Source organism: Zosterops lateralis (genome assembly GCF_965231275.1).
Source record: "Zosterops lateralis genome assembly, chromosome: 29".
NCBI classification, from domain to species: domain Eukaryota; kingdom Metazoa; phylum Chordata; class Aves; order Passeriformes; family Zosteropidae; genus Zosterops; species Zosterops lateralis.
In genome coordinates, this window is record NC_139789.1 from 2,387,951 (window position 1) to 2,404,763 (window position 16,813).

The window sequence follows — 16,813 nt, forward strand, 5'->3', positions numbered from 1 at the left end:
GCACAAGACCTTGTGCAGGCAGACCCAATCCTCCCAAAACTTGGTGGTTTTCTTCTCTTTTCTGATATGACCATCAGCCCAACTCGTCTCTTGCTCCTGAGAGGGCGATAGTTCCTTCCCTCGGGGAGGAAAGCACCGTGCCCTGGTGCTGCTGTTGGCCGGGCTCCAGAGCTCCGAGGTGGGCTCCATGCAGGGAAACATTTGCTGAGCAGGGCCGGTTTGTTCCCTTTGTCAGCAGGCCGGGATCCAAAGGCCGCGGGCGGGCGCTGCTGATCCCGGCGCCGCTGCCCCGTTTATGGCCCTTTATGGCGGGGTGGCTCCGTCCGCAAAGCTCCGCCAGGCTCGGGAGCCTCAGATCCGCCGTCCCGGCCCCTTGGCGCGGCTGGCCGCGATCCTCGGACCGGGGGACAGCGGGGGACAGCGGGGCTCCCGGGGGGTCACCGGGGGACACCCGCACACGTGGGGAGGGGACACGGCCACGCCGCCCGAGGGCAGGGCGGGGGCAGCGCGCGGCGCATGCGCACGGCCGGGCCCGCCTCCCATTCACAAAGAGAGAGCGCCGGGCGCCGCGGCCGCTGATTGGCTGCGGGGCGGGCGGGGGCGGGGCCGGCGTGGGGCGGCCACGCGGCGGCGGCGGCGGCGGCAGAGCCCGAGCGGGACCGGAGCGGAGCGGGCACGGCACCGGGCACGGCACCGGGTACGGGACCGGGTACGGCACCGGGTACGGCACCGGGTACGGCACCGGGTACGGCACCGGGTACGGAACGGGGTACGGAACGGGGTACGGCACCGGGTACGGGACTGGGTACGGCACCGGGTACGGCACCGGGTACGGCACCGGGTACGGGACCGGGTACGGGACTGGGAACAGGACTGGGCACGGGACCGGGTACGGCATCGGGTACGGGATAGCGGAGACCGTGCGGGAGCAGGTACGGACCCGGGTGCGGAACCGGCTGTGAGATAGGGGGACCATGCGGGACAGCTGGACCAGGTGTGGGACCGCGGGCCGGGTGCAGAGTGACTGAGTCCGGCGCGGGACAGCGGAGCCGGTGGGACACCGCGAGTCCGGGACCCCTGAGCTGGGTGCGGGACCCCCGAGCTGGGTGCGGGACCGCGGGGCGCGCTGGGCTGGGCTGGGCATCACCCGCAGTGCACATCGCCCCCTTCCCGGTGCTAAGTGAGGCCCAGGGGACTCGTGCGCTGCGTTCGGTCCGGGCGGTCCCGGTGCCCCGTTTCGGTCGGTGCCCTGTGGCTGCAGGGCGGCCCCACCGGCTCCCGTTCCTGGCCGGTACCGCGCTCCCGCCGCGGGCTCCGCTCCGCTCCCGCCGCAGGGCCGGCCGTGCCGGGCCCGGGCCGCGCTGACTCGCCGGTTTTCCCCGCAGAGCGGCCCCGGCACGATGTCCGTCAGCAGCCACGAGAACCGGAAATCCCGCTCGAGCTCCGGCTCCATGAACATCCACCTCTTCCACAAACCGGGCCACGCCGACAGCCTCCTCACCCAACTGAACCTGCTCCGCCAGCAGAACCTCTTCACCGACGTGGTGCTGCGGGCGGGGAACCGGAGCTTCCCCTGCCACCGCGCCGTCCTGGCCGCCTGCAGCCGCTACTTCAACGCCATGTTCAGCGGGGGCTTGAAAGAGAGCAGAGATGGCGAGGTCAACTTCCACGACTCGGTGCACCCCGAGGTGCTGGAGCTGCTGCTGGACTACGCTTACTCAGCCCGGGTGCTGATCAACGAGGAGAACGCCGAGTCCCTGCTGGAGGCCGGGGACATGCTGCAGTTCCAGGACATCCGGGATGCTTCGGCTGACTTTCTGGAGAAGAATCTCTACCCTGGGAACTGCCTGAACATGCTGCTGCTGTCCGATGCCCACTGCTGCGAGCGGCTGCTGGAGCTGTCCTGGAGGATGGCCTTGGCCAACTTCACCTCGCTCTGCAAGACTGAGGATTTCCTGCGGCTGCCCAAAGGGAAGCTGCTGGAGCTGGTGGAGAGCGAGGAGCTGGAGGTAGAGGATGAGACGCTGGTCTATGAAGCCGTTATAGGCTGGATCCGCTATGATTTGCCCCGACGCCACGAAGTTCTGCCCGAGCTGCTCCGCTCTGTCCGCCTGGCCCTGCTGCCCGAGTCCTACCTGCGGAAGCAGGTGGCCTGTGAGAAGCTGGTGACCAGCCACAAGCTGGGGGAGGAGATCGTGGCCGACGCCGTGCGATGCAAAATGAAGATCCTGCAGAACGACGGCCTGGTGACGGGGTGCTGCGCCCGGCCCCGCAAGGTCAGCCAGGCCCTGCTGCTGCTGGGGGGCCAGACCTTCATGTGCGACAAGATTTACACGCTGGACCATAAAACCAGCGAGATCATCCCCCGTGCCGACATCCCCAGCCCCCGCAAGGAGTGCAGCGCCTGCGCCATCGGCTGCAAGGTCTACATCACCGGGGGCAAGGGCTCCGAGAACGGCGCTTCCAGGGACGTCTGGGTGTACGACACTCTCCACGACGAGTGGGCCAAAGCTGCTCCCATGCTGGTGGCACGGTTTGGCCACGGCTCTGCCGAGCTGGAGCACTGCCTGTACGTGGTGGGGGGACACACGGCCATGAGCGGCGCCTTCCCGGCCTCCCCCTCCGTGTCCCTGAAGCAAGTGGAGCACTACGACCCTCAGCTGGACAAGTGGTCGCTGGTGGCTCCTCTCCGGGAGGGCGTGAGCAACGCTGCCGTGGTGGGAGCCAAGATGAAGCTGTTTGTTTTCGGGGGCACCAGCGCCAACCAGAACAAGCTGCCCAAGGTGCAGTGCTTCGACCCCTGCCAGAACCGCTGGACGGTGCCCGCCAGCTGCCCCCAGCCCTGGCGCTACACGGCCGCCGCCGTGGTGGGCAGCCACGTCATCGTCATCGGCGGGGACACGGAGTTCTCGGCCAGCTCCGCTTACCGCTTCCACAGCGACACCTTCCAGTGGTCCAAGTTTGGGGATGTCACCGCCAAGTGCATCAGCTGCCGCGCTGTCACCTCGGGGAACAGGCTCTACGTGGTGGGGGGCTACTGTGGGGCTCAGCGCTGCAAAACCCTGGACTGCTACGACCCCTCATCCGACACCTGGAGCAGCGTCACCACGGTGCCGTACTCCCTCATCCCCACCGCCTTCGTCAGCACCTGGAAGTACCTGTCTGCCTGAGCGTGGCCAGGGACCTGCAAGGTAAATAGTTGTGGGTTAACCAGAGCTCCTCTGTGTCAGGTTAAAACTTGAGGGGCAGGTGCACACGGCTCCGGACTGGAGCTGTCCTAGAGAACAGCCTTGTCTGAACTTCCAGGCTGGTAGTGTGGGATCTAAAACCCCTGCAGGAGAGAGAAGGTCCCTCTAGGTGCTGAAACACTGCAGGGAGAAGATCAGTATAAATAAAAAGACTCTTAACCTGGCATCTTGGCCTGTGCAAAGATTTTGGGGAATGCTGTGTGCGAGGATTGGGTGTCGTCCCTGGGTCAGGAGGCTGGAGGAGTCGATGTTTTGGCAGGCAGGCTGTCTGCAGGAGCTGGGACAGACCCTGTGGTGCCACCGGGTCCGGCTGCTGCTTTTAGCACAGCCTCCTCCTCCTGGTGCCACGCTTAATCTGCCAGTGGCACCCAAATGTCTTGTGGGACGCCAGGGCTGTGAGCTGGTGCCAGAACAAGATTATAGCTGGGATTTAGTCCCAGAATGGTGGGTAATTGCATTTATAAGACAAGCCTTGTCTATGTATAAACACAGGGTTTCTCTGCTTCTAATTATTCCCTGGTGTCCCTTTCATGCCATTGCTTTTCTGCTACACAGAGATTGACTTTCAACATTTGCAACTGGAATTAAACCTTTCTAAAGGCTTTTGGCAGAAACGACGCCAGTGAATCACAGACCCTGCAGGGTTTTCCTTTTCGCCTTGCAAGAGTCGTGCTGTCTAAATAAAATTACATACTGTAATAAAACATCCAGTGATACCTTTAGAAAATTCCTGTCTGTAGAGGGAAATCAGCAGGCATTGCTGGGATTTCTCTGGGATTTGAGGCCTGAGGAGTGGGGTTGGGGTTGCTGTGCCCTGGTCTCACAATACTCTTCTCTGCACCACAGGCTTCTCACCTGATTTTGCCAAGTGCCTCGCCTGACTGAGGATCCAGGTGGAACATGCAGGCAGCAGGAGCACCTCCTCCCACCTGGCAAGTCTGTGAGCTGGGTGCCAGAGGGGAGCCCATCAGCACCAGCAGGGCTCAAGGCAACTCGGTTTGGCTTTGAATTGCTTCTGCAAATCCATCCCCTTGGTCAGGCCAGGGAGGGGACAGGCACGGAGGGACCTCCTTGGGCTGACAGCTTGTGCTGTCCCTTGAGACAGCAAAAGGTTTCCAAGTTTTCTCCTAACTTGTGTGATCTCAGAGCAGGAACCAGAGGGATTATTTTGGTTTCAGTGATACTAGAAAGGAGAAAGGACTGTCCTGACCAGCTGCAGGACTGCACTGCTGGGACTCTCAGCACCCAGCAGTAACCTGGAATGTCAGAACATGTAACAGTACTTTGCCCGTGGGCTGGTTCTGTACATTTATTTCTTTTTTATACAGCGGTTTTGTGTGTTTATTACTCAGCCTGGAGCTGCATCAATAAATCTGAACAAAATCCACTGTGTCCCTTGCCTGTTCTGTGTGCTTAAGGTGTGGGTTTTCCCAGCCCACACTTGAGGCCATATCTAGTAGAACAGTGAGGAGCATTCCCCGCTGCAGTCCAAATTAAGGGCTCAGATCTTCCTGTATCTTTGTAACTTGGGACCGAGGAAAGCTCAGATCTCACACTGCCTTCTGTCTTTGCAGGAGACACAAATCTCTTCAAAACTTCAAAGGTTAAGGTATTCTCTGCCCTTTCCTGGTCACCCTCCACAGAGTGGGGTTTCCTCACTATCCAAAAGAATGGGAGAAGGTACTGCCCCTTCTGTCCCAAAGGGCTCCAGGCCCTGCTGCAGGTGAGGGGAGGCAGTGCCTGGGAAAGAAAAGCTCTGTTAAGGGGAGGAGGTGAGACAGGAACCAGCATGGTCAGAGGAAACAGGCACCAAAGGTACAACCAACTGTCTCACCACAGAAGCATGGTTTGGGTGTGATCCATTATTTCAGAATTAAATAAATCAATGTCACAGTTCTTCCGAGCTGCTTGCACAGGCAAGAGCTGGCAGGATGGGAAGGGAGGGACCTGCCCTGCTGCTGGGGGCTGAAGCAGATGCACCAGCTTCATTTCCACCCCCTTTTCTGATGCTTTTGCCATTTTCAGCCCCCAGGCTGAGCCTTTTTTCATGCACCCTTGTTGTGCCTCCTCTCCATTGCTGGCTGAGCCCAACAGGAGCTCAGGCTGCAGGGAGAGGAGCCCATAGCCCGCCTGGAGCACACAGACAGCAGCAGGGAGACAGACTCATTTTGATGAGAAAAGGCTGTCAAGATCATGGGATCCAACCATCCAGCAACTCCCAGGCTGGCTGTGCCTTGCAAGAGGGGAAAGTCACAGCACAGGGCTCTGCTGGAACCAGCAGCCGCCTGGAAGTGTCTCCAACCCTGTTATCCAGCCAGGAGCTGCCTCACCTTTGTTACATCTCCAGCTACTCCTGGGAGCTGGACAGAGTCCGACTGTGCTCAGCGAGTCAGAGGAGCAGAGATTTCATTCATGGCCGTTTGAGCAGCAGCAGCTGTTTTGTTTATGCTGCCAAGCAATAAACGCTGGCTCCCCGCCACATCCGCCTCCTGCTTTGGGGTTGGAGCAGCTTCCAGCAGCACAGATCCGTCTGCCTGGGTGTTATCTGAGCCAGGCTCGGGTGTTCTCAGCTGGGGAATGAGCCACAGCTCTGCTGCTGCAGCCTTTTCAGGGGCTGGGCATTGCTCCCTCCTTTCAATCCAACCCCCTCTGAGGGAAAGCCGGCGCTCCGAGCACACCTGGGCTGGGCTGCCCTGCGGTGGCTCCCTGCTGCCGGCAACAGAGCCAGCAACAAAGCCAGCTCGGGCTGCACTGCATCGGTTCATCCTCCTTCACCTGGCAGAGAGCCCCGTGCTGTCCCTCCAGCTGCACCTCCTCCTGGCAGGAACCGGCTCCCAGCTCCCGAGTACCCTGGGGAAAACGAGGGAGCTCCACTGGTGCGTGCCGGAGTTGTCCCAACAGACCTGTTTTCCCAGTTTGACATTTCCAGGCATGGATCCACTTGCTGCTTCAGTGCCAGGGCCTGAAGGTTCAGGCCAACTGAGCTGTAGGTGAATTTGGTTTAGAGCTGAATTTGGTTGCTGGGGTAGGAATCCTTGTGAATTAATAGAATTAGTTTAGAATCTCAGCATAGCTCAAACCTAGACCTCTCCTAGCCCAGGCCTCCAGTTTGTGTCTGCACCTCCAGCTGCAGGAGTTAGACCCCAGCCCAAAGCCACATCTGGAAGAGGCAACTCACATCACTAGGCTCAAAGGCAAAACAATCAAAGTGTGGTATCACTGTCCCATGGGTTGTTCCTCTTCTCACATAAAGCCTAGAAGCCACCACAACCAGAGGAATTTGGGATCAGAGTGATCCACCTCCCTTCTGGCCACAGGACAGACAGGGTGGATTTTAAGGGAATAGCTGCTTGTGTTTGTAGGTGCCTCCTGCTCAGCAGCTCCTGCTGCCAGAGCAGCAAGACAGCATTGTGGCCTTTCTCCCTCCCTCCCTTTCTCAGCAGTGGCTGAGAAATTCCCCTTGCTGGTTAAGATGCGATAGGGATAATGAAAATGTTCTGCAGCACACCCACCTCACATCTAGCAAGAAACTGTTACAATGATAATTCATGGCAGCCCAGGAAAAACTAAGTTTTAATTACACATAGTGTGGTTTTGTTCATGACTCCCAATGTTCCAGAAGGGAAAAGGGGCATTGCACACCTGAAATTCCCTGGCAGATCTGCATTTCATGTGTAGTCATCTGGGATGGCTTCAGGTCCAGCAAGACACTGCTCCACACAGAGAAATGACATCAGCTGCTGCTCTGACATGGGAGAGGCACGTCCACACTGTGCTGTCAGCAAGGAGTTTTCATGGTCCTGTGCACAGGGAATCATGGAATGGTTTGGGTTGGAGGGGACCTCAAAGCCCATCCAGTGCCACCCTTGCCATGGGCAGGGACACCTTCCACTGTCCCAGGCTGCTCCAAGCCCTGTCCAGCCTGGTCTTGTACACTTGCAGGGATCCAGGGGCAGCCACAGGTACTCTGGGCACCCTGTGCCAGGGCCTCACTGCCCTCCCTGGGAACAATTCCTGCCCAATATCCCATCTGGCCCTGCCCTCTGGCCATGGGAAGCCATTCTGTGTCCTGTCACTCCAGGCCTTTGTGCAAAGTTAAGGAGCCCCAGAACAAAGGGATGCTGCCCTGTCTGAGCCTCCAGTGCCTGTGACAGTCCCAGAGCTGGGGACTCTGTGTTGCATGCTCCAGCACTGCCAGCTCCAGGAGGGTTTGGCTTTTATCCTCTGCCAGATCCCACAGGCACAGCAGCAGCAAACAGTGTAGGACAGGCCCCACATCCCTCATCTGCTGAGCCTTGGGCTGGCCCCATCGCTGGGATGAGAAATTGAATCGGATTTGAGTCACAGGGCTGAGGAAGGGAAAGGCAGCAAGCAGCACATTCCCACTGCTGGAGCACACTCTGGAGCCAATATCCTTTGTGCATGTTTGTCCTCGAGCATCTGCCTCCCAGATGAATCTCAGATGCACGTATGGGAACCATCAGCCTTGTCTCACCCACATGAAAGAAGGAGGTTTAGCATAAAGCTGGTCATTGCCGATGGCCTCGGCGTGATTCATCCACAGAAAGAATGTGGTTTGGGTTTCGGGTTAATTAGCTACAGATTGGAGAGAGAGACAAGGCAGGGCGGAGCAGCTGGAATATCGGCGTGAGCAAGTTAGCAGCTCTGAAGGCACCGCCAGCCGTGTCCTGAAGTCACACCCTCCCTCAAGTCACACCCTCCGTGTCTCACAGAGATGTGACAGCTGCCACTGCCAGGCAAGGTGTTTGCAATCCCCGAGGAATGTCTGCCCTGCTATTGTGGCAAAAACTGAACACAGCAACACCTACACACCTTTGAACACGGATGGCTGCAGCAGCACCGAACTTCTAACAGATGCAAATTCTGCCCAGGATTTAAACTTGCCTCTGCTGAGCTCTGGGCTGCTGCAGCTGGGCAGTTCCCAGTGGGAATCTGTGCTGCAGGGATTGCTCCTGGCCATGTTAACCCTGAATCTCCCTGATCCAGGCTCTTCTTGTCTTCTTGAAAACAATTCCTGCAGGTCTGACATGAAAACAGCTGCATATGAGCACAGTGCAGCTCCTCTCAGCTTTTCTCCTAGACTCTCCGTCCCTGCTGTCCCCCACAAAATCACTTTGATTCCACTTCTTGCTGCCAAAAAATGTTTAGAAATGGACATGGAGTGAGTAGCCTTGCTGTGGTGACACAGACAGGAGGTCTGTGACTGATCTCCAGCAGGCACCGTGGCTTGGCTCCCGGGAGCTCCACACATGGGAGAAATATTTTCCTAAAAAGAGCACAAGCAAAAGCTTCTACAGACGCTCACTTGGAGACATCATTCTCCCACATGACAGTCTGTTAGCTCCCATAAAGACCAAATTTTAAACACTGGTCCGCCCAGAAGTCTTTGATTATTTATGTATATGGAAAAGTAGAAAAAAATTTGTTTTTCCAGTGGAGTTCCAGTTTGTGTCACAACCCAGATGTCACATGCACTTCAGAGCCTGACAAATGCTGGCTTGTTTTATTGACTCCTGAACACAGAGGCCCAGGGTCCCCCCCAAGCTGCTTTGATAATCCCCAAAGGCAGTAACAGGCTGAGCACAGTGCTGGCACTGCAGGGTTTTCCATGGCTCAGGGTTTTCCTCACCCCTGGCTGCAGTGCAGGATTCTGATGATAAACCTCTCCCTCCTCCTTGAGAGCACCAATCCAAGGCCCAGTCCTCCCACTGTCTCCCTGGTTTTGCATCTCTTCTCTCTAGAAATGATTGGAGGTTACAGCTCTTGGATTCGCTTGCCACCAGTGGGGATTTCACCAGGAAACTCAGCCTGCTGCAGTGCTGGGAAGAGCAGCCCCAGCCAGAGGCTATGGGATGGTGCTGGCAGCAAGGGCTGCCAAACTGGCACGAGCACTAGGGAGAAAGTTTCTATTTTTGTTATCCTCGTTCCAAGTGGGAACCGATACTGCCTGGGACAGAGCCAGGCATGTCTCAGGCTGGCACCATGCAAAGCACCTCCACGCTAATGTAAGCAACTTAACCAAGCTCTCTCTCTCTCACCAGCAGAGTTCAGATGTTTGGAAGCAGCTGATCTTTCCCTCAGGTGTTCACCTCACTGCCAAGGGCTGCAGCTTTTTGTATTCTGCACTGAACACCTCCTATACTCCATCCTCTCCTTCAGAAAAGTATCAGTTTTGTTCCTGTGGCACATTATTTCTGTCCAGGGTAGAAAATGAGAAGCATGTGAGAAGTGGTAGCTGCTTTGATCTTCTTTCAAATAGAAAACAATAAATAATTATATAGATAAAAGGCAGACAGTTTTTAAATGTTCTTTTTTTTTATTGCTAGAAGTTGGTTTCAGTCCTATTGCAGCTCTGAAATCCTTCAGTGGAGAAACATTGCAATCATTGTAAAAATCATCATTTGGTGTGCTAAGATCATGTTTACAATTAATCAAGAGTGCACAATTCAACAGAATATTAACATTTAACCATCAACTTTACAAATAAAATAAAGACTACAAAGATGTTCCTACTGCAGTATCAACAGTAAAGGAAATATTTACAATGTTTACACCCTAACAAAAAGAACAAAACCAAACTCTTCCCCAACAAAATGGTCAATTTAACCATGGACCATGATTATTTATTAAATCTTTACAGTGCAAGGTGGGCCTAGAAACCAGACCTAAGACTAAGGAGTGTCAAGAGAGTTCACAGCTCTGAGTGAGATGCACGCAGTTATGCCAACAGGATCTACACCCATGAGAGATCTCCTTCCGGCTACAGACAGAAATGGAATTTGAAATCAACTTTTCTAAAGTGCTCCAATTTCTTTCAGTACAAAAATATAAAAAACTGATTTATAAACATGGCACAAATGTTATGAACCAGAGCTCGCACACAGGCTGTTTGAAGAGGAACCTGCTGATGGTGGATGATGAAGTCGCCAGTGGTTACGAAGATGTTGGGTCTGGTCTCGAAGAGAGAGCAGGGGAAAGGCTTTGCTTTGCCTACAGCACTTGTGTAACCTGGCATGCAGATCTGTTTCCTGGTAAATGTGAGAACTGCTGGGGAAGACAACAAAATCTCCAAACTCCCTTGCATGGGGGGCACAACACATAGGGACTCCACTGAGCAGCACCGGGGAGCCTCGGCTCCCATTCCGCAGAGTTAGAAGTAAAATGAAATAAGTATTGTTAACCCTTTCCTAGTTTAAGTTTCGACTCTCGTTGTAAATGCAAATGACAAACACCAAGTTCCATGTATGCAGAATCATCTGACCACTACTCAGAAAGACAAAACTGCCTGCAAATTATTTAGAATGACTCCTAGCTGTGCAGGAAGGCGAGTACCTGGATGAGCAAGCGTCTCTAGGAACACCAATTCTTCTGCCTCACGCTGGGGGATGATCAGCGATCTCAATTCGTGGGACATGCCACAGCTACAATCCACAGACAGCACAGTTAAAAACTAGGGAAGCATCCACAACACACACAGGGCAGCTGTGCTCAGCACTAGTGGCCATGGAGGCATCCTCGGCCTGGAACATGGAACCTCCACATTCCAGATGGGAAGAGAAAGAGGAAGCCTCCTTTAACACCAGAGTTCAAATTGAAATCAGAACCATAGAAACAGCCTCTACATTGCAACATCACAATATTGAAGGACAAACATGCTGATAATTTTAAGGCTGTGACACCAAGCAAACATGGTGGCAGTTCAAAGCTCGTGCTGGCATTTCCTCCACACCCCAGCTCAGAAAGAAGCCAAAAGGCACCTGGGAGGCACAGAATTTTGAACTGTCTAATCCTCAGAAATCACTTAAAAGGAAAGTTTTATCTGAAGCGATCAAGAAGTCCAATAGGAAGGATGTGACTCAGAATCAATAGCAGGTTACTTAGCCCAGGACACAGCAGTACTAATTTACCTAGAAGAGTTATTTTTCTAGGAACAAGATTTGAGTGAAGAGTCCAAAACCAGTTCACTCAACTGGAGTGATCTGTTAACAATTTCACAGATTCAGTTTTGCACGAGTGAAGAGACCCATGATTCACTTAAAGAAAGTCATATTCATTAAAAGAAAATAATTCACTTGCTTCCCTCAGCCTTCTATGGATCCCCTGCCCACACTCTGGTAGCAATGAGGTATCACAGCACCTACTAATTCCAAAACCTCCAGGATGACCCAAGTGACAGAAGACACCATCTCTGCTCAGGGTGCAAACAGGTTTCATAAAGGCAGCTGCAGCCAGACACGTGCACTGAGGACAGAGAATGACTTCTAAGGTCATTTCTCAGTTACAGATTGAAGTCCCATATTCCAAGAAGCTTTTGGAGTTTGATCCAACAGCCTGACCTGTCACAGGCCTGGCTCCATTGGTTAACAGCCAAAACTTATTTCAAGCACTGCTGACAAGAAGTATTAAAGAAGTTATGTTTAAGTTAAAACATTAAAATAAATGGGACCTCACTGCAGACTTCGTTTTCCATATGTCACTGTTCTATATTCAAATTCTTCATTGCACAGAAGAAGAAAGCAGCCAATGAGCTGCTCCAGCCCTTCCAACACTCTCTCCCATACTTTAGGACAGGCACAAAATAAACCTAAATAAATGTTTCCAAAAATTGCTTCCAAGCACCAAAACTGACATCTCTTTTTGGCTGAGGTGATTTACTCCACTGATGCAAATTAGCTTTGGGCTAAAACTCCTAAAAACCTGGTAATTTAAGGCAATGGAGGCATTGGGTTTTCACTAGGAGTGGCCCAAACCACAGCATGAAGGACAGAACATCCTGTGCATTCCTGCTGCTTCCCTGTGTGCTTCCAGGGGAAATTACAGGGGACCAGAGGTGACTGGAGTCTGCACATCACCCAGTGGAAAAATCAGTGCCAGTCCTGCAGAGCTGCTGGATCCCACACTGCTGCACGGATCAAGAGTTACACTGATTTTAAGAATTCCCCTCCATTCCGAACTAACTTTTTGGAAAGCTAAGACTGAATATGGAGTGGAGCTCTGTTCTAATCACCAAAGATATGCTATCCCAACACCACCAAATCAACAGTGGAACAGTTCCACTCTGTTTCCTGCTGACAATCACTCCAGGTTCTGCATTCCTGCTGATTTACCAAGCAGTCCTTTGGTATTAAAGCCAAGTGTGCGTAATTTCACTTGTTGGGGGCTGGGGGAGCATCCCCAATCTGGCAATGAGCCAGTTTGGAGTTTCCTCTCACTGAACTCAATGCCACTGCCTCAGGTTTGTACCAGCACCACTCAGCTAAGAAAAAGACACTTAAATCCAAGAACTGTTCCAGCAGGTGTGCTTGTCCCTAAGACATACTCAGTATTTTGTAGCTTATCTTTCCCCTGACCAGTAAATTTGGGTTTTTCAATTTCTTGCCTGAAGGCAGTAACCCAAATTATCACCACTTGAAAACATAAACTGCTGTTGTTTCCTGCCAAAAACTGATGAAGTTTCTTGCACTGTAACTACTGAAATAATATTAAAGTTCTTAAGCAAAGAGGAGTTATAGCCTTAAAGACATCACTAACATCACACAGGACCTAATCACAGGGACGACTCAGTGATTTGAGGAGCCTGCAAACACCTCTGGATCCATTGCCATAGGACTGGATGGAGAACTGACCAGGCCTTCCATCCACTGCTGCTAAAATCACTTTAAATCAGTTAAAGATATATTAAAAAACCTATTATCAAATATGTCCTGAAAGGTATTAATCCAAGATATTAAGCTTCGAGATCCTGATTCCTTTAATTCTGTAACAATACCCCTAAACAATCTCTCCTGTGCATCATTATCTGACTAGTCACATTCAACACACACCAGAACACACATCCTTGGGTGAGGGTGGGAAAAGAATCTGAGACATGGAGTGAAAAACACAACACAAAATGACTGTGCAAATTACTACAAAGGGAAATAATGCCTTTTCAGCAGAACACTTAATGTCGCCACCATTCCATGATCAAGAACTGACCCATTTCACAAGAGGTATCAAAGCTGGTTTAGCTTAAAGCAGCTAAACACAGGTTTAGCTAAGAACATTTGTTTTAGCATAATTATTTTTAATTCTAAAACCAAACAGTTCTTATTCCCTTCATTCCTAACATGATGCTGCAGAGAAGTCTCTGCAGTAACAGCAGCTTTGATATCTTCTGGTACTGGGAGTAAAGTCCCAACAAATGAACAGACAAACAAAGGATGCAGAAAACAGGATTAAACAAGACAATAAATTACTGCATTTGAATGCTTCTTAGACATGTCCTCAGCAAAGAACAAAATCCAAGCCTCTCAGTTCAATCAGAACCAATCATGAGTTCGCCTGGGAACCTGTACTGCAGTCCCCAACAGGGAGACAGGATCCCAGTCACGCTGGTGGCCAATGAAATGTGCATTCATGAAGTCCAACTCTTCAGCATCATTGTGAATTCTCACACGTCCCACCCTTCTCCTTCACAAACAGGTGGGGCTCTTGCCCCTTGAAAACACTGTCAGAAGCTGACCTTACCTTCTTTTCCACTGTACCTGGCCACGGGGCTTGTGCCACTGGGTTCCCAGTGCCTGGCACACCTGGCTGGGAGGGGACTGGCTTGCTGTCACCTGGTTACCAATACGCAACCCAGTACTGACCTGGACCTGGGAAAACAGATTTAAAAATTTGCAGCCATTTTGGGCCCTACTACTAAAACGTTTTACATAAAAATCTGGGTGGTTCAACATCACCAATAACAATTTACAAGATGGTGCCCATGAACAGTTACATTCTCCAAAAAGAGCACATTACAATAAATGTCAGAATTTTAACATGCTCTGAATTGATATAGCCATGCCATGTGTCAACACACTGGAGAATTTAAAAGCGAATTGTTACTACTGTGCCCTCATTCTGAGCTGCTGGCAGAGGAGCCAACAAAGCAGGACAGTAATCCTGGGCTGGTCCTTGCTTGTAGTAACTGGGCAGGGATCAGAAGACATCCATGTCGGGTCTCCATCACGGTGCACACTGGGGCCTGAGTTCTTGGAACAGTGTGTCAGGTGATTCATCTTCAAATGAATCACTTTTCTTCTCCAGTTAGAAGAAAATGACATCCTCTTTGCTGGTATCATCTTGCACATTCAACAGGCTGGGCTGAGAGGGCACCGCTGGCTGAACCTGAACGTTATTGGGCTTGAAGAGGGTCGCTGAGGCAGATGAAAGTGCTTCTGGCTGAGCATCTGTAGGGCCATACAGTTCTAGAGGGAATAAAATGGAAGAAGATGTATTTGTGACACTGCAGAAAGAGCCTGAGGCACTTCCATGGACAGGCAGGTTGGCCAAGGCATACCTGGCTGGAATGCAGGGGTCTGGCTGCTCGGGAGGGATGGACTTGCTGACCGCCTGCCCCTCAGGACAGCCTCCTCTCGTCCAGCAAGCCTGGGGGGAAGCAGCTGCTTCTGATCAACAGAGGCTAAAGAAAATATTTGATAAATTAGTATTTGGGGCAAGCAGCACTTCACAGTACTTCACGCTGAGACCACTATAATGACACCTTTACACACCCAAGAAAGCTGCAAAACCACAAAGAGCTGGTCCTACTTATATTATCTCTTCAGCTGTTTAAACTATGAATATTTTCCTCTTTCTTGAAACTCCTAGTTCAGTACTGGCAAACCCTGATAATCTCAGATTTAAAACACAGTATTATCAAGCACAGCAGAGAGAAAAAAAAATCTTTGTAGAATTCAAATAGCAAATGGCCATTTGTGCTACTTCTAACACGCAGAGCTGTGATGAACTTTTGTCTCTGCTCTCCATCTGTCTCACAGCTGCTCGGCAGCACAGTCCACTGATTCTGGTCTTCCAGCCTCTCAGTTTCTTAGTTCCAACAATGAAAGCAGTTCATGAAATGGCTATTCTGGATCTAAAGAACTTCTTTCTTTCAGTACACATTCCTGACGTGTCACAAAACCCAAATTCAATACACAGCCTTTTGCCTCTGGTACAGAAAGTTTTGTTCCATTTTATTCTAAGATCGACACATGGGCATAACAAGCATGAAGCCCACTAATGCTCACAAGAGAACAGAGACCAATATATTTGTGGTTTATACCTTTCATATAAATTACAGAAAAACACCATTAAGTCCATTTCCACTGCAGAGACCATTATGTAAGAGCTATTAAAAATAAACTGGGGAGATGTGGCATTAGAACTTTATATTACCACCATTTGGTATGCAGGGTAAGAGGATACAGGCTTAATTTACGTGCAAAACCATAAGAAAGTTTGCAAAGGCACTAAATGTTATGCAGGACAGAGACAGATGTTTCTACAATGTGCCAAAGCCACTCCCCCTGCTCTCTGTCAGGTTTGGCCTCGAGTTCTCCACAGCAGTGCAGAGTGATGGACAAGCTTGCCAAGTCTGAATCCAGCACAATGCTAAAAAGATAATTTTGTAACTTAAAATTACAGGCCATTCCCCTAAGCTGGAAGTGGGGCTACTTTAAGTGGTGGAGATAAAATGGGTTTTAGTGTGTCTGTCATTGGCAAAGATCACTACTCCAGTACCCAGCAGTTAATAGCAGAAATTACACCAGGACAGGGTGACTGCATTTTTACTTGCTTCTATTTGTGACAAAATTAGCCCCTTTCAACTCTACTACACACACAACATCTTAATTTTGGCCTGGAGATCTGTACTTAATGACTGACTGGTGCTAAGAAAAGCACTGCATTCGATGTCACTACAACTCTGGACAGAGAGCAAGAAAAGGCTAAGCCAGCCTCAAAACATTTAAAAACATTTTACTCATGCACAAGAGCTTTTTTAAATTTTTTTTTTGGGTTTTTTTTTTGTTTTGGTGTTTTTTTTTTTTTTTTTTTTTTTTTTTTTACATCCAGGTTTAAAACCTCCCACCACCATTCTCTTTGCTGGAATACACAACTCCATTTTCAACATTATCCCTTTGGGTTACACTTCCAATTCAAATAGTATAGACATGGAACTCCTAACAGGATTTTAGGAGGTTAAGAGATTTTAATTGCAGCAAACACACCCGTAATTTGTAGCATATTAATTTCTGGGTTTCATACAGAGGTTTAACTGCAGGGTTCTGTCTCACTGTGATCCTGGTGGAGATCAGAAATGCATTTAAACAGATTTAAAATCACACATACCTGAACTGTCTGTCCGATGAGATGCTTTGCTCTTGCCACCTTTCTCCTTGCTTCCTTTTGTGAAGGTGGCCAGCTTGGTGGGGATCTGTTGCTGGACTGCAGCTGGTTTCTGGATCTGGTTGGTTGCACTCAGGAGATGTATTGGCACTTCATTCTTCAGGGAGGGCCGGGTCTCCAGGGTGGTGCTGTCCCTGCGGGTCAGCTCCGGTCGCTCCAGGTACTCCAGCCCGGCCACCGAACTCACCCTCACTGAGGATTTGGAGCCAGCTGCAGATGCTTCCACCCCTTCTCCATTGAAGCTGATGGAATGACTGATCATCTGGCTCTGCAAGAGGAAAAAGGCATTCTCGGTCAAATTTTCACCCAGCACAAGGAGGAGAGGCCAC

The 16,813-nt window shown here is 51.2% G+C and overlaps 2 protein-coding genes across 5 annotated transcripts in view; one reads left to right on the forward strand and one right to left on the reverse strand.

Annotated features, from left to right (window-relative positions):
- Positions 1 to 663: 663 nt before the first annotated feature.
- Positions 664 to 4,615, forward strand: LOC310920062 (ectoderm-neural cortex protein 1-like). Of its 4 annotated transcripts, none has more exons than XM_083879775.1 (3): positions 664 to 697; positions 1,386 to 3,191; positions 4,095 to 4,615. In XM_083879775.1, exon 2 carries the CDS (start codon positions 1,401 to 1,403, stop codon positions 3,168 to 3,170), a length of 1,770 nt encoding a protein of 589 aa, XP_083735901.1. In that variant the 5' UTR covers positions 664 to 697; positions 1,386 to 1,400; the 3' UTR covers positions 3,171 to 3,191; positions 4,095 to 4,615. The 4 variants fall into 4 exon arrangements, with proteins under 4 accessions (XP_083735901.1, XP_083735900.1, XP_083735902.1 ...); XM_083879774.1 differs by having other exon boundaries at positions 669 to 932; XM_083879776.1 differs by having other exon boundaries at positions 669 to 853.
- Positions 4,616 to 9,560: 4,945 nt separating this feature from the next.
- ARHGEF18 (Rho/Rac guanine nucleotide exchange factor 18) overlaps positions 9,561 to 16,813 on the reverse strand; it is a 39,836-nt gene continuing 32,583 nt past the window's right edge. Inside the window, exons 25-27 of the mRNA XM_083879824.1 lie at positions 16,428 to 16,752; positions 14,596 to 14,718; positions 9,561 to 14,503 (exon numbers count right to left, since the gene is read on the reverse strand). Coding sequence (XP_083735950.1) covers positions 14,343 to 14,503; positions 14,596 to 14,718; positions 16,428 to 16,752 — 609 coding nt within the window. The 3' untranslated portion in view covers positions 9,561 to 14,342. The remainder of the gene's footprint in view (positions 14,504 to 14,595; positions 14,719 to 16,427; positions 16,753 to 16,813) is intronic.

Bases quoted from the DNA above. Each gene is read 5' to 3' on its own strand.
- LOC310920062 (XM_083879775.1), top strand. From the start codon at position 1,401: ATGTCCGTCAGCAGCCACGAGAACCGGAAATCCCGCTCGAGCTCCGGC.